The sequence below is a fragment of the Capsicum annuum genome, chromosome 6 (assembly GCF_002878395.1).
Source record: "Capsicum annuum cultivar UCD-10X-F1 chromosome 6, UCD10Xv1.1, whole genome shotgun sequence".
Lineage (NCBI taxonomy): Eukaryota > Viridiplantae > Streptophyta > Magnoliopsida > Solanales > Solanaceae > Capsicum > Capsicum annuum.
In genome coordinates, this window is record NC_061116.1 from 195,257,824 (window position 1) to 195,282,631 (window position 24,808).

At 34.5% G+C, this 24,808-nt stretch overlaps 4 protein-coding genes across 4 annotated transcripts; 2 read left to right on the top strand and 2 right to left on the bottom strand.

Moving 5' to 3' along the window:
- The first annotated feature begins 676 nt into the window (after positions 1-676).
- Positions 677-8,704, top strand: LOC107855885 (V-type proton ATPase catalytic subunit A). The gene is made up of 20 exons (XM_016700892.2): positions 677-984; positions 2,216-2,342; positions 2,543-2,598; positions 2,696-2,752; positions 2,896-3,007; positions 3,117-3,154; positions 3,270-3,371; positions 4,032-4,088; positions 4,192-4,263; positions 4,360-4,461; positions 4,580-4,642; positions 4,719-4,851; positions 5,231-5,337; positions 6,352-6,546; positions 6,621-6,707; positions 6,811-6,915; positions 7,437-7,534; positions 7,618-7,696; positions 7,954-8,042; positions 8,186-8,704. Exons 1-20 carry the CDS (start codon positions 907-909, stop codon positions 8,298-8,300), a joined length of 1,872 nt encoding a protein of 623 aa, XP_016556378.1. The 5' UTR covers positions 677-906; the 3' UTR covers positions 8,301-8,704.
- A 968-nt stretch (positions 8,705-9,672) lies between these two features.
- Positions 9,673-12,277, bottom strand: LOC107855863. Its single transcript, XM_016700871.2, has 3 exons — positions 11,690-12,277; positions 10,304-10,412; positions 9,673-10,035 (listed from the first exon to the last, which is right to left on the bottom strand). Exons 1-2 carry the CDS (start codon positions 12,072-12,074, stop codon positions 10,360-10,362), a joined length of 438 nt encoding a protein of 145 aa, XP_016556357.2. The 5' UTR covers positions 12,075-12,277; the 3' UTR covers positions 9,673-10,035; positions 10,304-10,359.
- Positions 12,278-14,786: 2,509 nt separating this feature from the next.
- LOC107855850 lies at positions 14,787-15,231 on the top strand. The gene has a single exon (XM_016700858.2). The coding sequence runs from the start codon at positions 14,956-14,958 to the stop codon at positions 15,214-15,216; it is 261 nt and encodes an 86-aa protein (XP_016556344.1). The 5' UTR covers positions 14,787-14,955; the 3' UTR covers positions 15,217-15,231.
- Positions 15,232-18,272: 3,041 nt separating this feature from the next.
- LOC107855849 lies at positions 18,273-19,873 on the bottom strand. Its single transcript, XM_016700857.2, has 2 exons — positions 19,330-19,873; positions 18,273-18,700 (listed from the first exon to the last, which is right to left on the bottom strand). The coding sequence occupies exons 1-2, from the start codon at positions 19,638-19,640 to the stop codon at positions 18,472-18,474; spliced, it is 540 nt and encodes a 179-aa protein (XP_016556343.2). The 5' UTR covers positions 19,641-19,873; the 3' UTR covers positions 18,273-18,471.
- Between the last annotated feature and the right edge of the window lie 4,935 nt (positions 19,874-24,808).

A 24,808-nucleotide genomic window follows, 5' to 3' on the forward strand; every position in this document is an offset into this window, starting at 1 on the left:
TTAACATAATTATTTTATCATAGTATCCTTATTAAATGATGTTTACATGGTGATATGTTGAAATTAATTTGAAAAAAATAAAATAATGTTGAAGGTAAAATAAAAAAAAAAGAATTTTTCTTCCCTTTATATGTAAAAAATGACAAATAAAAATAGAAATTTAATTAAGAAAAGGAAATTAGTGACAAAGAGAGTATTAGACAAATAAAGTAATAAATGGTGTTTTCAATCCGGTTCATAATAAATAGTGTTTCACTTACTATTAATTAACAAGAAATTACTTTTTTTTCTTCCATTTTTTCTCTTATTTTTTAAAAAATGAAGTCCTAGGACTCATCCGACCAGGAAAATAAAAGATATACGCTATTCACTATTTGGTATTTTAAAAGTTGAAAATAGAGTTGAAGTTGTGTTTGATTATAGTATTTTGAAAATGGGGCTATTTTTAAAGTTAAAAAATAAAAAAAGTGAAAATAAATTTAAAATTATTTAAAATTTTATGAACATAAAAAGACAATTTTTTCTTGACCAAAAAAAAAAAAAAATTAAAAAGTGAGTTAAAAATAGTAACAAAAAAATTCAAATATTATGCAAATATATTTTCAAATATTTATGATGAAACAAATATTTTGAAATAAAATAAAGCACATCCGAAATATTGAAAAACAGACCTTAATATCCCAAAAAGAAAGAAAAAGTTGATGAAGGAATCACGTTACACATGGGAGCAGTGTATTTACGACAAACAGATCCCATTTCATTGCCACGCTCGCAGTTTCCTTGTTTGTCCCTAACTGCCTCTTTTCCCACTCTTAATTTCTATAGATTTCTATTGGAGGTTTGTTCTTCGATCCCAATTATATTCTGATCGTGAGTTCGAGATTTATTAATTTGAGTTTTGCTACAATGCCGTCACTCTATGGAGGTCCTCTTACTACATTTGAAGACTCTGAAAAGGAAAGCGAATTTGGTTACGTTAGAAAGGTAGTACCATTCTCATTTAATGTTTGTCTTTAACGTATAATTTTTATTTGGAGTATTACATTTGATGCTTGCTTCATTCAGTTTGATATCTTTTACTACCTCTGTCTCAATCTATGTGGCACTTCAATGTGACTGATACTTGAAGTTAAATTGGATTAGATCAATGCGTATATATTAAAATTAAGATTTTTATACTCAGAAGTTATACGATACGTATTATAAGTTCTCTCGTGTCAATATGATGAAAAAATAATTTTTAATTCATATCAATTCAATCTTACGTTAGAAATGTAGAATTTTGATTTGATCCAATTCAATCTTCCAGCTACTCATTTGATTGTTTCTCTATAAATTCTTCTCCGATCCATTAAATCTTTCTGTTCAACAGATAGTACTTGTTTTGAGTATTATTACCTTTGGTATCCTGCACTTTTGGTTCTCGAAAGTCAAATATGACTAATCTTCAGTTCATTAAAGTATTATAAGTTCTCTCATATCCATACGATGAAAAAAAAATGCATTTTAAAGTACAGGTAAAATTTCAGTGTTTGATTCTCGAGAAGTGAAAAGTCCCACATAACTTGGGACACATGGAGTACATTTTATTCCTTATGGGATAGTGTTGTATATTAGATTGATCAGTCTCACTTCACTACCATGGAATTTTGGAAGGACATGCTTTTACAATTTGCAACATTGCAATTTTTATTCGGTCTTACATTTTCTCTAAATGAATGGTAATGCAACTGTTTGGACATTACTTTAACGGACTCTTTTTAATTAAGAAGCTTTAGAGTTGATTATTGGACAAACAGTCTGCTGCTTTATTGTTCACGGGTTAATAAGCTTTAAATCAATTGAACTTTGCTTTCTTTCTATCATGATTGCTGTAGTTGCTGTTAATCATTAGGGGAGTACATATTAATTTTCTTTTGCCTGTTGCACTTTCATATGTTCACTTCTTGTTTGATTTGGTGATTGTTAGTTTCATTATGATAAAATTGGAGCCTTTCATTGTTATGTTTTTATTTAGCTTTTCTATTTGCAAAGAATGTAGATGAATGATCATGTTGAGATGGGATCGTCGGTTACCAAATTTCTTTCTTGGTTTTATGCTCATTGAATGAAAATTATGTGCTGCATCAACGGTTCTACAACTCCAAAGTAAAAGTTGTCATGGCTAGCACTAACAACTTATGTTATTGCCTGCCAATTGTTCCTTTACCTTTAGGTATCTGGACCAGTGGTTGTTGCAGATGGAATGGCTGGGGCTGCCATGTATGAACTTGTTCGTGTCGGACACGACAATCTTATTGGTGAAATTATTAGGTTGGAAGGAGATTCTGCTACAATCCAGGGTATATTATTTAATTTCTTTGTTCCTGCTAATGACAACTCTCTGCCTATCAGCATACCTGGATTGCTGTATCTTTTCCACTTCTATTTGTTTCTTCACGATTATTTGTAAAGGGAGTTATGTACTCGCTTTGATTTCCATAATCAGAATTGTATTGAAATTACAAACAAGGCTTCTTTGTTAAGATCTACTTTCTTGCAGTCTATGAAGAAACAGCTGGGCTGATGGTGAATGATCCTGTCCTGCGTACACACAAGGTAAAAATAAAATACTTCTTCTCAGTTTCATTGTCTTCTTTCAACTGTTGGACTATCGAATTTTAAATAGGTCAATTCACGTTTATTCAAATTACAGCCCCTGTCAGTAGAGCTTGGTCCTGGAATCTTGGGAAACATCTTCGATGGTATTCAGGTTATTATCTGATGATGTCCTCGAATTTTTCTCTGAAATTCTTCACTGAAGCTTTTCTGAATTAGATTGTTTTGTGATGAAGCCATAGCAGCTTCTATTGAATGCTTACTTTTTTTCGTATGTTTATTTTGTCGATAATGCAGAGGCCGCTGAAGACAATTGCAAAAAGATCTGGTGATGTGTACATTCCTCGAGGTGTATCTGTTCCAGCCCTTGACAAGGATATACTCTGGGAATTTCAGCCTAAGAAAATAGGTATTTTCATGCCTTTGACTCCGTGACATGGTGGAGTTTGAGTTATCTTTGTCAAGAACTGTACTTTCATCATTGATTACTCTGCTCACTATAATATATCTGGAGGCAGGCGAGGGAGATATCTTAACAGGTGGAGATCTATATGCTGTAAGTTTGATAGAACTGAATTTCTTCTAAAGAAGTTTGTTGAGTCTGTCTCCAAAACTGTATTCAAGTATCTTACTTTATATTCTGAATCTCTTCTGATTATTTCTTTTCACAGAACGTCTTTGAGAACAGCTTAATGGAACATCATGTTGCACTTCCTCCAGATGCCATGGGAAAAATTACTTACATTGCTCCCGCTGGTCATTACTCTTTGAAGGTTCGTAAATACTCATCAAACTGCAAGCATATGTACACTCGATACAAGTGTGCTTGTTCGAACAATAAACAAAATTATAGATCCACGGGTCACTATCTCTTCTTTTGCATTGCATACATTATGAAGTAATTTTCTCATAAAACAGCATTCATGCTTTAATTTAAGAAATTGTTGCAGTGTCAACGAAGCATGCCTAGAGAATGGAGAACATTTCCATCAGTTGTTGCGTGTGTTAGAACTGGTTCCTGTACCAAGGATGTAGGTTCAGGAAAAGGGTCTATTTTTCCTGTTTTTCTCTGAATTTGTAAAAAAGGGAAGATAGATATCTATTTCCTTTCCAGAACTTTGGTCCTAAATGCTTGCTATTTTTTCTGATAGTTATGTCTTCTTTATTTGTATGTTATATATATATATATATATATATATATATATATATAACCATTACTTAAGTTTGGTTTGAGGATATTTATTTGCTCAATATAAGTTTTAATTGTGATGTTCTTAATCTGGTAATATATGTATGCCCCTCTTAAATTTGAAAAGGGTGAATGGGAGTAGGCCATGAATTGTCAACTAAGCATAAAATAAGATATTGCAAGAAATGCATAAAATTTAATAATAAGGGGATGTGATGGATTCCTCTTCTCACTGATCATGCAGGATACCGTTCTTGAGCTCGAGTTTCAAGGTGTCAAAAAGCAGTTCACTATGCTTCAGGTCATTGACACTCTAGTCTTATAGGATTCTCCAATTTCCTTTTACTTTGTTATTCTATCAGTTTCAGCAGTGGATTCTGACATTAATTTGCCCATATCTCTAGAGTTGGCCTGTGCGTACACCTAGACCGGTTGCCTCAAAGTTAGCTGCCGATACTCCTCTTCTTACTGGACAGGTAATTGTTGAATAGAACATTAAGCTCTTTTTGAATTTCGTAATTTAGGTGTAGAATCTCGGACATCTTAACTATGATTTCTCTATTTCGTGTCAGCGTGTTCTTGATGCTCTTTTCCCTTCGGTGCTTGGGGGTACTTGTGCTATACCAGGTGCATTTGGCTGCGGTAAAACAGTGATTAGTCAAGCTCTTTCCAAGGTAAGTCTCATTTTGCTTTATTCTTTACTTATTACTTTAATTTCAGATCTACAGTTAGATGTTTATACTTGTTACAGTTCTTCCACTTCATCTGATTCATGTTAATTAATGAATGCAGTACTCTAACTCAGACACTGTGGTCTATGTTGGTTGTGGGGAAAGAGGGAATGAAATGGCTGAGGTATGCTCTTTTGATTCTGTTCTGTGAGCTCTTTAGTATTATCCAGTGATGGATAACACAAAGTAGTTAATTTCAGGTACTAATGGATTTTCCTCAATTGACAATGACATTGCCTGATGGGCGTGAAGAGTCTGTCATGAAACGTACCACACTTGTTGCTAATACTTCAAACATGCCTGTCGCTGCTCGTGAGGCCTCAATCTATACAGGTTGCTACTCCTTTCAATTCTCTAACTTTCTTGATACTTGACAATTCATTAGAGAAGCACATTAATTAACTGAAAGAAGCAAAGTACAATAAGTCCAGTTGTAGCTTGAGAATTTTAATGTTGATATGATTTTATTCCTTTCTGTATCCCTATTGAAACCATATACGCTAAAAGATGAGTACATTTAATGTTCCACTCTGTGCTCTTAGTACCTTCATATTTGATATGCTCAGCAGTTGCTTGCTTTGCATTTCTGGTTTAAATATCAACTCGTTTAAAATAAAACAGATGTGTCTTACAACATTTTAGTTCTTATTTTTACTCTTTTGATAAGTAATACAACATATTAGCTCTTGACCTGTTTTCATTATCATTTCAGGCATTACTATAGCAGAATATTTCAGAGACATGGGCTACAATGTAAGCATGATGGCAGATTCAACATCTCGTTGGGCTGAAGCTTTACGTGAAATTTCAGGTCGACTGGTGAGTTGTTTTTTCTTTTCACTGCCACAAAGTCAAATAGCTTCTTCTACAGCAGCAGCTCAAATATGCTCTCTCTCTTTTTGGAAAGCTTTCTGTTACTGTTTGGTTGCTCGTATTGTGTTTGGCATTGTCAAAACTTATTTGTATCCAATGAGATGTTGCAAAGCAACAGTGCTACTTTCTTTAACTTATTCATTATGGTAGCCAACCAATTTCACAATTATGTGTGATGCCTATCTCAACAGAATCATGTGCAAGTGGCGATATTATGGGGTTCTAAGTTCTACCTAACTCTTGACTTTTCTTAAAACATTTTTCATTTTGCATGATATTCAGGTGAGTTTGCTTCTAGAATAAGATGAGGACCCTTTTTCCTTCTTGTAATGAGCCCTTTTGAACTGGTTATTAAAGAGAGAATACGTTGAAATTATGTGTCCTCTTTGCAATTGTCTGATGGAGCTTTATGATGTCTCCTTTTAGCTTTTCTCCTTTCAAATTTCTTTGTGTTTGACTGTGGCTGGATCTTTTGTCTTTGAGTCATGCAGTTCTCAATTCGGTGGTTTCACTGTTTTCTTTTCAGGAATCAATGGAAGATTAATTTCCTTACCCTTTCCCCTTTTCAGAGAGTTTCTTTATTTTGTATAATTTCTAGATTTTCTCGGTAATTGTATTTTGAACTTTTGGGCAACATAGTCACACTGATGATGAAAGGGGAACTTTTTATGTTTCTTTCTTTGGTCGCTCTGTTCTCTTATTTCATTTCTTAATCGGCATTCCTTTCTGCATGTGGCTTGCTTACTTCGTAAACATCAAATTTTCACGAAAGGGGCAACACCTAAAGCATACTTTTTTGGATTAGATAAAACCTATCATACAACAACAACATACCTAATGAAATCCCAATCATACAGTATTGCGAAAATGATTGCCTTCCCAATTTGGAGCCAAGTGTTATTTACATCATCTTCTGTTATTTGTATAGTCTTCTTTTAACATACACGATGCACCTTTCAGGCAGAGATGCCTGCAGACAGTGGATATCCTGCATATCTTGCTGCACGTTTGGCATCTTTCTATGAGCGTGCTGGTAAAGTGAAATGTCTTGGTGGACCAGAGAGAACTGGGAGTGTGACAATTGTTGGTGCTGTTTCTCCTCCTGGAGGAGATTTCTCAGATCCTGTTACATCTGCAACCCTGGGTATTGTTCAGGTTGTTGAAGCCATAGCTCTACCCTATTGGAAGTGTCTCTTCCTTCAGTTCTCTCTAATATTATTCTTTTCCAGGTCTTCTGGGGACTCGACAAAAAATTGGCACAGAGGAAACACTTCCCTTCTGTAAATTGGCTTATTTCCTATTCAAAATACTCAGGGGTATGTTGCTTAGATGTTCATGTTCATACAACAAAACATGCTCATCAACCACCTTTTGCTGCTTGTATTCATTGGTTATATACTGCTTGTTACCTATATCCAGGCCTTGGAGTCCTTCTATGAAAAGTTTGATCCTGATTTTATCAACATAAGGACAAAAGCCCGTGAGGTTCTGCAAAGGGAGGATGACCTAAATGAAATTGTGCAAGTATGTGCTAATGTTACCTCTTCTTTTTCCTTTCAATATTCCTCTCGAGTAGTATGTCATAAAGAGAGTCTTCCTGGTTCATGACCTCAGCAGCTTTTTGGACAATCATGATCTCATTTCGTTAAGAGATCTATGTTTGTTACTCTCTTTTGAGGGAAATTGGCTGCACTAAGAGAAAAAGGGAAACTAATTCTGAATTCTGCTTGGAGACAAGGACTGTTCCCAGTCTCTTGGATACGTGATGGCTCAGTAGTTGGTGTATCACGTTAACAGCGTCCTGGTTTCACTGTCACTTTAGGGAGTTGTCGTTCCTTTAAATCTAGGCTTTCCATTGGACTGCATAAAAAGTTGACACTCATTGCTGCTGTGTGCTAAAACAGCTTTTAGCCTCTCAGAGCAAACAAAACATTTCTTCTCAATTACCCTGCTCCAGTCCAGCCATTTTCTTTTTCCCTTCAAACCTCAGGGATCTGCCGTAAATAGATACAGCTGTCGTTGATATATCGATGTGTCTTCTGCAGCTTGTTGGGAAGGATGCTCTAGCAGAAACAGATAAAATCACTTTGGAAACTGCTAAGCTCTTGAGGGAGGACTACCTTGCACAAAATGCATTTACTCCGTAAGTATTAAAAAGAAGTCTTCCATGGTATGGTTGTTAATTGGGATTGTTTTTATCTCACATTCATTTGTCTTTGATAACAGGTACGACAAATTCTGTCCTTTCTACAAGTCTGTTTGGATGTTGCGCAATATTATCCATTTCTATAACTTAGCCAACCAGGTATAGTAATCTATGGATCCATGTCTTTTTAGTGTTGGGGTCCCTTTTATCACCATTTATAGGGATAAGCACTTTATATTTTACGTACCTGTGTTGTTTTCATGCTCATATTTTCTTTTGCCGCTCTTTACTTGAGATACACCTCCGGGGATGAATAAGATTCAAACTTCTGAGAATGGTCACTTGATTAATAAATTGGAGAAACTTGTATTGTGGTATTCGCTTGTGACATTTGGGATGTATCATCTTTTCCACAGGCTGTTGAACGAGGAGCAGGTATGGATGGCCAAAAGATTACCTACACTATCATTAAGCATCGCCTAGGGGATTTGTTCTACCGTTTGGTGTAAGTAACTCCCCAGAATATGGAGTTTGTTATGTGGTATTATGATAAAGATCACAGATTTTTTCCGTGCTGCTAGTCTGGTGCTTTGCCTTCCCCTCCCCCTCTCTTCTTTTCCTTTGCCTTTTACACTCCATTCTGTGCAGGTCCCAAAAATTTGAGGATCCGGCCGAAGGAGAGGATGCTTTGGTAGCCAAGTTTAAGAAGCTTTATGATGATTTGATTTCTGGTTTCCGCAACCTTGAGGATGAAACTCGATGAATCCTTCAGTAGATGTATTCCAGTTCTTGGATGGATCCAACCAGCTCCGAAGTAGCATTTTCGCCGAATCAGTTGTGGTGTTGTCCACACTAAAATGGCAGTTTGGATCCTAGAGTTGGATAAGCAAAAATTTGAAGGTGCTTGGCTCGGCATTTTATATCTGTTGTTTAGTTGGTGTAACTCAGTTTATTTAGCAGCAGGGTAAGTTAAGGGGTCGTTTAGGTGATTCATATAATTTCAGTTCTATCTTTATCATCAGACTTGAAAAATAAAGGTGATGGAAGAATGCACCTAAGAGTTATTGTCACTTGGGTATATAATGCACCGGTCTTTGTTTTGTTGTTACCAGATGTGCGATACGTTACAATAAATGTCTACGGGATACTGATCATTTTATATTCAAATATTCTTGACTCTTGAGATCGTGCACGTTTTGGTAATTTGCTGGCCTCTAGTTGATGTACAAATTTAAGAATGGAGATGATTGTGAACGGTTGGACCTTTGTGCACCTTCTCAATCGCCATGATCTCTTGTAACCAGTTACAATCGATTTGGACCCAAAGAGCAGATACCTACGCCTGATGTTTTTAGTCTATACCAAGCTACTACATGTCTCTTTCACATACATGTACTTTCAACACTCAAATCATGGTCTAGTAATATGTACTTTCCCTTTCAATTTTTAACAGTTCAGGTAACTTCATTGGCTTGGTGTAAACCTGAGATACAAGCAAGTCTATAAATGAAAAGAAGACCCAGGCAACTTTTCTTATCAATTGAACTTCGCCTGTGAAGAGAACCCAGGCAAATCTTTCTTATCAATCGTTCAACCTTATTCATTGTCCTGTGTTGTGCTAAGAGTGGTATCAAGGGGCTCCTTCGCCCACATGCGTTTACATTTATTCACTTCCATCAATCTTATAAGGAGAAAGACAAGTATAAACATCTGTTCAATAAACATTTTCTTACTTTGTTATCAAAAGAGAACTACCAGATTTGCAATTATTACAAAAATACTTGGCTACATCCGTCCAATTAGAACGTTTCATTAACTTGTCAGATTAACATATAGGAAGTAGAAGAGAGATTTGCTAGGAGCCCCAATTCAATCCAACTATAGGCAATTACTAGGAGGCTCCCATTGAATCGAACAATCAGCAAAATTGGCAGACATAGGAGAAGTGTCACATGGATGCAATTGCTTCCTTTCCCACTGCCGCCAACCAAGATATTCACAAACACCAAACTAGGCATTCAAAATTAATACCAAGAAAGCTTATATGAACTAAAACTTGTGTTTCCTCTTACAAAGAAGAAAATCTAAGCTCTTGGCTATCGCCCAAGTATGGAAAGGTCAGTACAAGAAACAAATAACAGACAGGCAAAATTTATTTCTGACTAATTTATTTCTAGTATTTACATAAGCTGATATGATATGGTAACATTACATTAATTAGGGCATATCCAACTCCGCTTTCTAACAAGGTCAAGGCGTGACCTAAAAAAAGGAAGCATAGCAAAGAGCTTAGCCTGTATTCAGAAATACCCATGACCTTAAACCAAGAAATTTGGATTAGAGCAAAACAAAAACAAACCACACTGTACATTCGACGAGATACTACTCTCCTGGTATAAAAGGAATATGACCGAAAACTTGTATGTACATATATTCCAGCTTGGAAATGCTTCCTCGATACTTGGTTCAGCTACCCTATTGTACAGAAATTTGCAAACCTGCATGTATGAGAAGAAACATTAAGTATATTGCATCTGTCACCCCAATGGCAGCTCCACTGTGGGACTCTATACAAAGACATAAGACAGGTCTGAGGCATTTGTAGAATACAAGTGCACATACGTCTACTAAACACTAATTGAATCAAGATCAAGTTCAGCAAAAGATAATAAGATGTGTTACAAAGTGCAACCTAACCCTCCAACTATTGAGGTCTAGAATTTGCATATGGCCATTTGCACAATAACTTTCCAACTTCTAACCCACCTTAACAACAGCGGTGGAGAAGCAGTTGCTTTTCCCATTCATGCTCATGCTTGTAGTTAAGCTTCCTCGTCCTCTGACTGCTTTTCTTTTTTGGGCATACTACCCTTCTCTGTAACAGCCAAAACAAGAGAGACAGTGAGAGTGTGTACACGAGCAAATTTTCCCCAACTGTAACAAAATAATAGTTAAATGTACAACAGTCTATGTTCATGAAAAAACACTTCCTCAACTTTTAGACCTTCAAGAGAGACAACAATGCCACTGTGTGTATTGTCATGAACAGATCAACCAGACTTGTGAATAAACAAAATGAATCAAAACAAATTTTCACAAAAGTACAAGAGAAATAAAATGTTACTCTCTCTACTTCATTCTATGCGACACTATATGACTGAAAAGGGAGTTAATGAAAAAGGACACCTTTGGAACTTGTGGTCTTAAACATGCTATAACATTTGTATGACCATGGGTCTAGAACTCTGTCCAATGATGATTCAAAGGTCACGTAAGGCAATAAATATACGCAAATAGCATTGGGAGAATTCATGGAAATCTCCTCAAACTACAAGTGACGTGAGACTGTCCTGACAACTTGTTTGAAGCTTTAACGGGATTTGGACGACTGATTATCGTTTCCCCCTCCATAGCATAAACATCAGGAAAGAGCGTGGCAAAATGGAATTATCAAGACAACATAATAAAACAACATACCCAGTCTATTCCCATAAAGTGGGGTTCGGGGAGGGTAAAATGTAAGCAGACCATACCAGACCAGACCATTACCACAGGTGAAGTAGAGAGACATAATAGTAAACATAAAAAATGCGGCAGTTCTCTCTTTTCATTGAATCAGAAAGAAAGCTCTATGGCCCGGGTTAGACTTTCTACAAATACCGCACTGCATAAAGTAACAGTATAACACATGTTTATCATCGCCCAACAGAACATCTAACTACCTTATCCGGAAAAAAACAACTGCCTAGCTCTCAAGAAACATGACGCAGAGAAAACCAGAACGCAAATGGCAAGCAGAATAACATACAGGAACAACAAAGGGAAGCAACTTTCTCCTCAAGGGAACCAAAAGATAGCAGCTTTTCGGACCAGGCACAATAACTGGACAAGGACTAAGGCTATGCGAAGTTCCTAAATAAAATAAATAACATAATCAGTTCTGGTAGAGCATCCTAATCCCATCCAGCAAATATAGACGCACTAGCTTAGTAAACATTCGAATGCCCGATCTATTGCATCCATCTAGATCTCAAATGAATCGAATTCGATATCCATCAAGATCGAAATATCTCCAATTATTGCAATTAACGCACAGATTTAGCTACAAAAATTCATCATTTAACACGGCAGAAATCCAGAGAGTCAAATTACCTTTATCAAGATAAAAATTCGAGGAAGGCCAGCCCCGGAAAGTAGCAAGCGACATAATCTCCTCTTCACTAAGCGTATTAGCTAACTTCTGAACAAGATCCGCAACACCATAGGAGCTCCTTCGAGGTGGGACCCAATAAGAAGCACCGGGATAAAAAGGAAGCCAATCAGGCGCCGATCTCTTCACTATAATCCGATGAATCGCATCCTCAATCCTCTGCACCGCCAGCGCCTCCGCTTCCTCTTCAGATCCGGCGTTCCTCTCCGCCTGAGTCGACTCGCTTCTAGAAGCTACTAGAAGACGAGCATTTTTGCCGGTGGATGAGGCGGCGACCGTGGTAGCGGGTCGGGTCAGTTTTAGGGCTTGTGCGATGGAGCGGGCCATGAGAAATGATAACTGAAAATACAGTTTATATTAATAAATAATTTTGAGTATATTACGGATAAGGAAAGTGGGATATCGCGTGTTTGGGGGAGAGCTGATAACCGAACGGAGGAAAAGGGCTACTGTCAATTTATTAGAGCAAAGTTTGGCGGTGTGAGTGGAAGTATACTGTTTGGGCTGGGCTCAACTCTATTTCTTAGTCCATAATCCATGTCCTTTTTGGAAGACTTTGATGTCATTGTGCATCAGTGGGTTCGCTTTGATTTTACATGTTATTGGTTTGATTTCTCAATTTTTGGTTTTAAATATGTAAAACTAATAATCAATCAATGAGATATTTTTTTATTAGTTTCGGTTTATCGATTTTTGGTCCTTAACAGTTCGATTTTCGGTTTAACCAATAAGAAAATACTTATAAAATAGAAATAGTAACAACTAACATAAAAAAAATGAAATCTTAATTACTGCCAAAACCTACGCAATGCATTTTAGTTTACAAGAATCTTCAAACTTGAACTGAATGTTAGTTAGGAAAAAAATTGAATCCTAATTATTAGAAGCTATAAATGCTTCAAGCTTTTTATTACGATAATAGCCGAACTTTATATTGTACCTTTGTTTTCTTGAATAGGTTAATACTTTGTAAATCACTGAATTATGAATTAGTAGTGCATATAATTTATATGCATACACATATCAATTACTATATCTATATCTATATATAGAGATAGACAGACAGACAGACAGATAGATAGATAGATAAATAGAGAGATTTAAATATATAACATAAATAGAGATAAATATATAACATAAAACCGATACCGAATCGTTTACCCAATAAATTTTTTTATAAGACCAATAAAAAATCGTTAACCCAATAACATTTTTATCGGTTCGGTTTATCGGTCGATTCGGTTTTTGCATAGCCCTAGTCATTACTGTCATTTGATCTATGGACATGGTAATAATTGAATTATAATGTAAAAATTAAATTATTATATTTTTATTAGTATATATATTTTTTGTATATTGAATCAAAAATAAGATATGTTATAGCGATGATAAATAAATTGAGATGAAGATTCTTTAACTATACACATGACAAGTGTAGAAGAAACTTATACTCAACTATGAATCAGTTGGTGACAATCTTGCTAAAGATTAAAGAGCTTTTCAATACCCAAATATTTTGTTTTGTGTTTGATTTTTTATCGAGCAATAGAATACTAGAAGGGATACATTCGAGAAATCCAAGGTACCCGGATTATTAACTTCTCATCAAAGGAGACATGTTCAAAATTTCACCCTTCCATATTTAATAGTCATGATTTCAGAGTCAAAAAGACCTTTTTTTTTATCGAAAATTCTAAAGAAAACACATGATTTTGAAAAAAAAGGGACAAAATATTGTGGACCCAGCAACTTGCAAGTCACCCGACACCCTGCGACTTGCTTCACTGTTCCCATGTGAACTTTCTTGCAACGTCTGCTATATATTCTATCATAGTATTCCATTCTATCAAAGTGTGGCATTCCAATACGCAGTGCTTACATTAAGTTAAGTGCAGAAACATATTCTTGTTCAATTTACAAGTTAAAGGCATCAGTAGTAACTAGTAAGGTATGATAATATGTATTTTTTAACTATATGCGTGATTGAACCAAAAATAAGATATATTATAGCAATGATTAATGAATTGAGGCGAACATTCTTTAACTATATGCGTGACAAGTGCTGAAGGAATTTATAATCAACTATGAATCAGTTGGTGACAATCTTGCCAAAGATAAAAGTGTCTTTCAACACCCAAGTATTTAATTTTGTGTCTAATTTTTTTTTATCGAGCAATAGAATATTAGAGAGATATATTCGAGAAACTCAAGATACCTGAATTACTAACTTTCCATCAAAGGCATACTCCAAAATATTCAAATTTCACCCTTCCACATTTAATAGTCATGATCTTATCCATGTAATGTATGAGATTCACGAAATTAACTATGGTTAGATTATCCTATAAATACCTTTGTTTTCCATCACTGTAGATCATATGATGATACATACTCATGCATATAGTGTAGCAAAATTATTTTTTAGTTTTCGTTGTTCATCATTGTACACAACCAAACGATTTGAAATGCTCAATAAGAATGTTTATTTATCTTCCTCTTTATTAGATTGATCAATTATTTTCTTTACTACCACATTTATAGTACTCTTATTATATTTGTATTATCAAGAGGATCAATTAAATTTAGAGCAGTCACTCTCCTTTTGATCTCAATATGGTAAATTTATTAGTTGATCTAATATACAAATTTTAAGTTAAACAACTATGCATTCATCATGAAAACCCACCAATTATGATTATTCCAAAACGCTACTGCTCTTTTAACGAATTTGTGTTTGTTACGATAATTTAAACTTATATTTATTCAAGGTATTATTCGTAGCGACTAAACTTTATATTTGTGAAACACCAATAAAGTTTTGGAAGGATTCAAAAGTGGTTATTGATCACTTTTAAGCCAAAAAAAACATCCACACAGTGCAAAAATAAAAAAAATAATTACAAATCTGAATCACTCAATTACTTTAATATAATATACATACAAAATAGTATACAAATAATATACATAACTTAGTACAAAATATACACACCTATATACAGCACCTATAGATAACTATCCCAAAAGGAAATGTCCATATTGAGCCCAACCCATTAATCGCTTCACAAATAAGGAGTGATAAACAGTATCGCATTTTCCCATCTACCGAAAAGAGAGAGAGAGAGAGTAATACTCCTTTGAAAACTAACAAAGCAAACCACACAGCTGCAAAGGGGGTTGGGGTTTCAGATCTGACCAAAAACCTTTTCCAATGGCGTTGAGAAACTTATACAAGGAGATAAAGGGCTTGAAGGTGAAGGAGGTTCCGGCGCACCTTAAGCCGATGTTGTCAATCGGTTATGCGAAGAACGCTATTAGAAAGGGATTGGATAATTACCATGCTAAGTACATTGAAACTAGCTCCGTTGATCCTCTTCTTCATGTATGCTTTGGTGGCATGATATTCTCTTACCTTGTTGCTCTTCCTGAAGAGCGACGTCACCTCGAGCACAAACAACATGGCGGACATTGATTGTTCGTCTATTTTCTAAGGTATGTTGTGTGTTTTGATATTGGTTGTGTGATCTATTGATGTAATTACGACTTTTTTTGATTTGTTTCTGTAACGGATCTGATAGATGGAGCTTTTTAGATGTGCGTTTACCGTTTATATCTAAAATTAACTGAAGTTGCAACAAAAATTAGGCATGGATATATATATGTGTGTGTGTAAAATATAATAGTTTCAATGCTAAGAGTCACCCAATTGAGTTCATCGATATGCTAAAGGAATTTCATTAGATGTTCAACGGAATTGCCTCATTTGGATGATAGTATGATTTCTTCCCATTTGTCTTAGCCTGGGTGGATAGTTCTCGTTGGTGGTGGGAGGTAGCAGGTGCGGAAAAGCGGGATCCGACCCCACAGGTGCACAAAACTGGATCGGACACCACGGTTACCATAAAAATTGGATGTTACTTATGCTTTTTTTTGTAATAATGCAGTTGAGATGGGTTTGTGGGGTTAAATTTTTAAAAGAGGATTTGGGGATCACTAAAACCAAGGTATATGTAGAATGTTACCAAGAAACTGTGGAAGTAGTCCTTGGATGCTATCATTGTTCTATGTGTTCGTGCTAAATTTATTTCTCTAGTATGAGAATATCACTCTTCGCTTATTATTTACTAGTGAAGCCTCTTTTGCCCGTGAAATTAGTTGAGGTGTGCGAAAACTGGCCGGACGCCACAGTTACTAGGAAAAAAAAAAGATTGCTTGTAAGACGGGATTATGGTGCTTTTAAATGAAGACAATCTGATATATAGGGTAATTTCTGGTAGAATTTTGTAAAGATGTAGCATAGAGAATTGAAAATGGGTGGTTGAGATGGAGATACTAAAGGGGGTTTTATGTGATAAGAGGATATGCCTACCAAATTGAAAGCAAGTCCTATGTGGTGGTTGTAAAGCAATGTTATATAGAAAGGAATGTTGGCTTCTAACGTCCAACAAGACAAGGGTCACAAAAATGTGAATGTTCAGATAGATGTCTTATGCAAATCTTCAGACGCATCATATAATAGGTGTGAAATTATGGTGGTTGAAGATACTGAACATGCCAAGTCAGACCTAAACCAGGTAAAAAGGAGTTACTGCAAGAAATTAACAATCCAAACTGAGCAGAAGTTATAGCACAATGAAAAAGAAATTCATATAACCGACATCAACTAGTTAGAGAGCTTGTAGGCTTACATTAGTCCAATACTTTTTATTCTTGTGGAGCAATTTGTATGTAGGTAAAAAATGTCGATAGGAGAGTATTAGAATGAGACATTTCTAAATGGGTAGTGAAATTTTATAGAGCCAGGCCCAATTTGCTTTAAACTGAAACATTAGAGTTGTAGATGTTCGTATTTTGTAAGGTATATGATTTTCTAAGATGAAGGTGGTCTGCTGAGGTTAGTCTTTCGAGTATAGGTAATTGGTGCGAGTCTATTGAAGATGGTATCAGCCAGACAACTTCAAACTGGGCCGAGTGGTATTTCATGCTCGGTTATGCTTTTCTATAAATTAGGATCAAGGTCATAATGGTGCAGTTATGTGTGAATCAACTATGTCTACACTTCTTTAAATATGTCCACTCATAAACTACTGGTTATTTCCATGTTACTTTATCAAAAAAACTACTGGTTATTTCCTCAGGGTAACTATATTTTGGGTAATCAAAGTACCTTTGTCAGGTTTTATTGCAAAAAGAAAGTATGTCTTTATGGGTGTTACTTGATTTTTAAATCAATCCTATTTTCATGACTCAACCAAGAAAACAAATCAAATCTGTCACATCTGATTCCACTCCGATCTACAAGTTGGACATATGGCTGAGTGTCTCAAGGCATTGGTTTGCTAAATCAACATACAAGAAAATTATATTATGGGTCTGAATCTTCTGGTACGGAAATGAAATGGGCGGGGTTTACTTGTCCATATATTTTTCTATTCGATCTTTTAGGTCCATCTTCACCTCGACACACCCTTAAAGTCTATAAAGTCTATATTCAACAAGAACCATGGTTTTTTAGTCCAAGGGCATTTCATCTTTACTACGAGTATGAAAAGACATTTCTGAGCTCTAGCTTGCATTGGAGCACGTGTATTCTGAGCTCGAGAGCTAGATCAGCTCATATGATACTCAAAACATCCAATGGTACTTCCTAAATTATTGGGACGAACTCAGAGATCCAGGTAGACTAATTGAGTTTGAAATGCGCCTGCTTAGTTGTCCGGATATAATAATTAGAGTTTGAAATGCGCCTTCCCTCGTACAAAGGAAGACATTTGAAATTTTTGTTTATCTATGCAGTAGGCAAATGTCCGGAACTCTTTTAATTGTTGTATTGATATGTATACACATGTACACTCCTTATATTTTAACTCTATCCGTTTTCCTTTTGTTGACAGACTTCTTGGGACTATGAGTCGATGGTCTAGCGAAGGACAAGCATTTGTCTCTGTTTGGTTGTTTTAACCCTCTTTCCAGTAATTGGTGTACCCAATGAGATTCTCATATATACATTGTCTGGCTTATTTGAATTTAATAAAATGTTGTCAAATACTCCTTGCTTGGCTTGTGGGCGGTATAACATGTGCGGTACCGAAACAGAGGCAGAATTTTTTTTTATTTTTTTTATGTGAATCGATGTTTTCTCCTCCTCCCATTCAAATATTTGTTCCGTGCTCTTAACGATTAAATCCTGTTGTTCGATAAACAACCATTTTGGTTTTGATTTGTATTGTAATTTTCTCATGATGGATCGTCTTATGGATCGCAAAGCGTATACAAATTTCAGGTGACTGCTTTTCGAGTCTCTGCATGGTATGCCAATGAAAGTATCTGTGTTAGTGGGATAACATCGTTCTGTAAAATTACTGTAGACCTAGCTTGAACGCCTCCAACTCCGCAATTATTTAGAAAAACCGCAAAGGAGGCGCTCCCTCGTAATTCCTCTTGGTGGGTTAGGGTAAAAAACCTACCACAATGTGACATATTTAGTTTGAATGTAACTACTAATCAGACTTGCAACGTCCATTAGAAGTACTAATCTAACCCAAGACCTGGCTAGGTTTCGCCATGGCGATTTCTATGATTGATAAATTATTGAAGAGAGTATGCTATGAACAAACCAATGAAAAGTGCATCGACACACTACTCAAAAGTGAAGATAGCAGTACATAGAATATGACACTAATCTTAAACCTAATTATTCACATTTATTTTACAAAGTTGTTATTCATCAGAGCTCATCTGCTTGGTGTTCAGGGTCTCTATCTCCAAAAGAGAATGTTCTTTTCATCTTATCCGTAGTCTTCTGCACTGCGTCCCCCGCTAATCTAGCAGCTGATTTGGCGGATTCTTCTAAGGCCGCTTTACTCTTGTCAAGGCTCTTCAGGACTGCTTCTTTCACCCTTTCACCTGTTGCTACCCTTTCCTCCCTTGCCCGTGCTTCTTGATTATCTCTGAAACTGCCCATTTTGCTCACAATCAGTCACAGGCAAAATCTTAAATGCTTGAAAAGAGTCCGAAGATTTTTGGAAACTATAACCTGTATTAAATTCTAAACATGTGTCGTAAGACTCAAAATATGTGTAGGCAGATACACGTGTTACTCCTTGGTAAGTTGATTTGACGTATTTCAATGAGAGCATCGAGAATGGATGATTACATGAGTGGATCCAGGGCAACCAATGGAGTGACTTGAGAATTATGACATCTTAGTCAAATGTAAAAGAATTACCAATAGATATACTGATGGAAGGATTTTATCGGAGCCAGTAATTTGACAGAGGGCGTACAGAACTAAATATACATTCATAATAGATGATCATTTAACTCATGTACGCCGCAACATCGAAGAGTGTGCATTGGGCCGAAACGTCGAAGAGTGTGCATTGGACCGCTCTTCGCCCAAGGTGGCTCCGCCCATGGGGAAGGTAGCAGAAACCTGTGGAATGAAATTAATCGTGGTGCATGGCTGAGCCTGTACTTCCAAAATTGATCATGAAGATTCAACAAGTACTACAACTGACCCGAATACTACACTTTTTTTTTTTAAAAAAGAAAAGAGAGAGGAGATCAGGTTGTGTGGACTTACTCTAGTGTTGGAGGGTAGAAGTAGGCCTTGCCTTGTCTGACTAGTGATTCAAATTTGTTCCAATAATTAGTTGAAGTTTGAGGGGAAGAAAACAATCTCTTGACGGTCTCTATAATGGGAGTCCTACTCTTCATATGGAGTTGTTGTTCTTGAAGCTGCTCTTCTTCTGCTTGTCCATCTCCAACACTGCCAACAGTGTAGTGGAAGGATATGATAATAAACAACAACAATAAGACAAGGAACAAAGAATAGTAGTAACGCCTAAGTTGAAGATGATTCTTCATGTTGTTGCCAAATGAGTTGAGATACATTGGATATATCACAAATTAATAACATGATTAGTAAATAGTGCTAATTATACAGCTGTTTTGGGGCCTCTCTCAAATTGATAATGTTTTATTGTTGGTTGACACGTTTTCACAATCTCAATGGCAACACCATACGTGGTTGCTCTTGAACTAACACTTGGCGTAGAAGTGGGATGTCGTGTGGCACTTTAGGATTTTTCCTTCTTTTTTTTCCGCGTAGGTCAGAAATACCCGTGAGGGGTTGTTTGAATTGTTAACCAGTCATACTTCTCCCCTTTCAGTTTAGGTGATAGCCTATTTTGTCAAATTTCAAAAATTAATTTATTTTAAAAAGATATTTTTTTAAGGAAATACTTTTAAAAGAAAATGGATAAAACTTCTGTTTTCAAAATTTAAACTTTACTTTTTAAAGAACATTGGATGAAGAGCTCTGAAGGACATCTTTATCATTTTATCGAGAAAATGGCCAAAAAAATTCCTCAAAATTTACTTCAAATTCAACTACACACTTATACTTTGCGGGAATTTTATGACCCCTGAACTATTTAAGAATAATATTATTACCTCCTTAAATACTTACATAGCACAGTGAATGTATCTCTCTCTCCTTGAGAGAGTGAACACCGAAAATAAAAATAAAAATTTTATTTTCACATTTCTTTTATATATATGTCCTTTTTTTTATTTGCTTTATTCCTTATCCTCTCCTTCTCTCCATTTTCATATTCTTTCACCATCTTCATCTTCCTCTTTCTCTTTCACATCTCCATCTTCATTTTTTTATCTCCATTTTCATTTATACCGCAAATTCAATATTTTTCTCACCATTAATTTTTTAACCATCATTTTTAGACTTACTAATTTTTTCTTTTTATGAAGAAGGATAAATAATCTCAAGTGTTTCCGTCGGAATGACTTTACAGCCGCAGGTGGAGATTTTTCGGCCACCAAATCAGTTCCAAAATGAACATACCAGTGATATTCACCAACCTCATAAACAATTACACACATATTCATCTCACAATTTTCTAAATTTGAAAAGATTAAAGTGGTTCTTGAAGTAATTTATAATGAAAAGTGAAAATTAGTTCAAAAATTTATGTCTCATGAGAATTTCGGATCGAGTGAAACGATTTCAAACCATGAAATCAATATTATATCTCAAAATTAATATTCATATTTAAGTTTTTTTTGCACTGTTTCAACATTAAGATTGATTTTTCAGTTGTAGGTTTCTTGATTTTGTCTATTTTAGCATCAAGATTGAATTTTGAATTGTGGGGTTTGTTGAAATTGTTTGTTACAGCATCAAGAATAAATTTTGAGTTGCGACATCCTTTGAATTTATCAACAGTGATGAGACAAATGTTGGAGAATTATCGAAAGAAATGGGAGAGGGTGATTTTGTGAGGGATAGTGAATTGTTTGGGTGAAATTTTATTAAGGGTTAATTGAAGGTAGATGAAGTCATCATCTTCTTCTGAATCTTCATGTAAGAGTGAATTGAATCTTTATGCTTAATGTGGGAATGTGATAGTGGCAAGCAATTTTTTGATGAGTTGGATGATGATAGTGTAGTGTCTTCGACATTTTTAATTGTAGGTTTGGCTGACAATGGTTTTGATTCCATGGATTGAAGTAGGATAAAAATAAAAAATGATTTTGATTTCATGGATTGAAGTAGGATAAAAATTAAAAAATGATAAAAATGATTAAATAATAAGAAAAAAGTAGAATAAAAATAATTTTTTATATAAAAAAATCACAATATTATGTGGCATAAGATAATAGGCGCGTGCAGCTCACTCACTTGTACAGATCTAGACATGAGTTTTTAGACGGGCATATATTCTATTTTTAAATAGTTCAGGAAGATCATAGGACCCCCACAAAGTATAAATATGTAGTTGGAATTTGAGATAAAGGTTGGGGAGACTTTTGACTATTTTATTATTTTATCTTGAGATTGTTACTTTACGTTGAATGTGGTATAAAACTAAAACAGTAACTATGATATGCATTTTCGAGATTGTTTATATTAAAATAAAAATTCAACAAAACACAAGACACAAAAAATCTTATTATAATTTTCTTATTTTTTAATTATAATATTTTGATCAATTTATATGCATCTTAACTAATTATGAGGGACATCTACTACTACCACTTTTAGCACATGCAGGATTCATTTGGTAGGCAGCATTAAATAAAATAGTCCATGAATTAAAATTTAATCCAATTAATATAATATTTGGTTGTCTAATTTAAATTTATCTCATCTAATATATGAATAATTAATCTACCATAGAGTGTATTATCTTGTACCTAAGAAATCATGAGATTATTTATTCATGGCTTAATAATACATAAATAAGAGAATTAAATAACTTAACTACCCCTCAATTCTTTTTATTAAATTTGATTGTTATGTTACATTTAATTTACCAACCTCTTTTTACTTTGTCTGTGTGGATTAAGTTCTTAAATATCATTTTCATCCCTTATGTTTGTTGATAGCTTTGAATGTGAACTATATTTATGTTATTCTGTAATTGTTCAATTTACAGACGGGTTAAATTAAATAGAAAAAATTATTGTAAAATAAATATATAATTTGAAAATCTAAAATTATATTATCAATAGTCTGTATTGCTCTTATATAGTGTGCTTTACATTTTAAAAAAAATAATTTTGTATAATATCACAGTTATTTGTTGTTTTAAAATTTTTTCTTGATCAAATAGGCTCATTTTTTTTTTTAGAATAAATGATCAACTAAGCAGAGTGAGAATTATTATTTATATTTTAGTTTTTCTATAAGATCAGACAAAGAATGAGAAATTTGACTAGTTAATGAAGTAGAAAATCCTATAAAATTTTAAGGATATAATTGTCAAGAAGATTTTGTAGAGTTTTAAATCCAAATACAATACATGATATATCAAGTTTTTAATATAATGAACCAAACACTTGATAAAAAGTAATTCCAACACTATAATCCCTGTATTATTAATCATTGCATTGCTAATCGCAGCATTGTTATTCTATGGATAACTTCTTTTTGTACCAAACGACCTTGTACTGGATAATCTTGTTAATAGATGTTTGGATGGATGAAAAGAAATCTTTTAAATGTTTATCTTCACTAAAAATTAAACTTGAGACTTCATGATTCTTAATTCACTTCATTGACTATTAAACAAGGGGTTTTGAGCTGTAGGTGACAAAAGAGTTTGAAAATGAGGTGTAGGTGACTCAAGTCTTAATAATTGAGTGGAGGTGACAATTACTTTATTATGGATTAAGAAAGTTGAGAAAATTTAAAAATAACCCATAAGTTTTTAAATTTATACTTTGATCCAAATATTAGTCAATATAACAGGAAATGAAGGAAAAAAAACGTGTTTCTCTCTCTTCTCGTCCGTTGTTGCTTTCTCTCTCTTTGCGATTTTTATTGTTCATTGTTGCTGCTGCTTTATTCATCATCTTCTACTTCATTATCATCATCTTCTACTTCATTATCACCATCATCTTCTTCTTGTCGGCTATTGTTGTTGTTTTTACCGCTACTGCTGCTACTTTACTTGACCAATTTTTTAGGTGAAATTTTAATTCATACATCACTTTGCACTTTGGCATTACTTCATAAGTGACTTTGGTAAGTAAAATTATGACTTTTAGTTGAATTTATCATCTGGGTACCCTGCTACTGCTGTTTTTTCAACAATGGATAGAACCCGTCCATAAATACAACATAAGAGCCCATAATTTAAACATATCACTCAGTCTGTTGCAATAGATACATATTCTGTTGCAACGAAAGACTCATATATTGGATTCATGTTTATGGTTCTTTAGCGCCCTTAACATGAATCAAACAAATGGTTAATCTGTTGCAACAGACATGTTATCTGTTGCAACAGATAATTATTCTGTTGCAACAGACGAAAAATCTGCTGCAATAGAATATTTATCTGCTGCAAGAGAGTATTTATTTGGTGCAACAGATCTTTATTTTGTTGCAACAGATAAGTAATGTGTTTGGAACAACACAACACAGTTTCTGCCACAAACCTAATAGATAAACCATATGTTTCAACTCTCGTTATTGATACTGGATTCAAATTATTTCTTAATCGTCGACATATTTGTTGAGAAGAAGAAATAGCCAGAATTAAAATTAAATAAGAATTAAAACGTCAAAGACGATTAAACATAAATTTTTTAATAAACAAAAACAAATAAAAATACATATTCGCCTTTACGAGGTAGAGGGTTAAGGTCTGGGGATACACCACCCTCCCCAGATCCCACTTGTGGGATTATACTAGGTATGGTGTAGTTTTTATTTTCGTGTTTTTATTTGATCAACTTTAATAATTTACTAAGTGATTAATTAGTATGATCTAATAGAGGTCTATACTTAAGTATTAATGTATGCATTGGACCAAGTTTTAAGTTTCAACTTTTGCTATTGCTACTGAATTCAAATTATTTCTTAATCATCGACATATTTGTTGAGAAGAAAAAATAGATAGAATGAAAAATAAATAAGAATTAAAATGTCAAAGTAGATCAAACATAAATTTTTTACTAAACAAAAACAAATAAAAATACATAGGCTAAAAGAAAAAAAAATCTAATTATTATTATCATCATTATTGCTAGCCGACCAATCTTCAACCAGCATCAGCAGTGCCCTCCTCAGCCTCTGAATCTCCCGGAGCATCCTGATTCTCATTGCAGACAACTCCCATTGCAGGTCATGAACCTACGTTTGAAGTTTCTACAGATGTCTTGTAAAATAGCAACGTCCTACACTGGATCAGCCATATCTAGAACACGAATGAATTCACAAAAAATAGTAAGACAAAAGTAAAGAAAAGAATTCGAATGTAATACAACGTACACTACCAATTGGGTATATTTACACAAAAAGCAAGAAAAAAACTTACCTGAGTCAGGAAAGAGAATGTGGTTGAAGGTGTAATATAAAAGACAAGATGCAAGAAACAAATTCTGTAAAATGAACGAGTAAGGTGACACCTATCTATAGATGATTGAATTTGAATGAGTTAAGCAAAAAGACGCGACTGTTCACCTCCATTTATTAATTACATACAAACTGACGACTTTTTGATTACTTTGAAAAGCTATGACTTAATTAAATG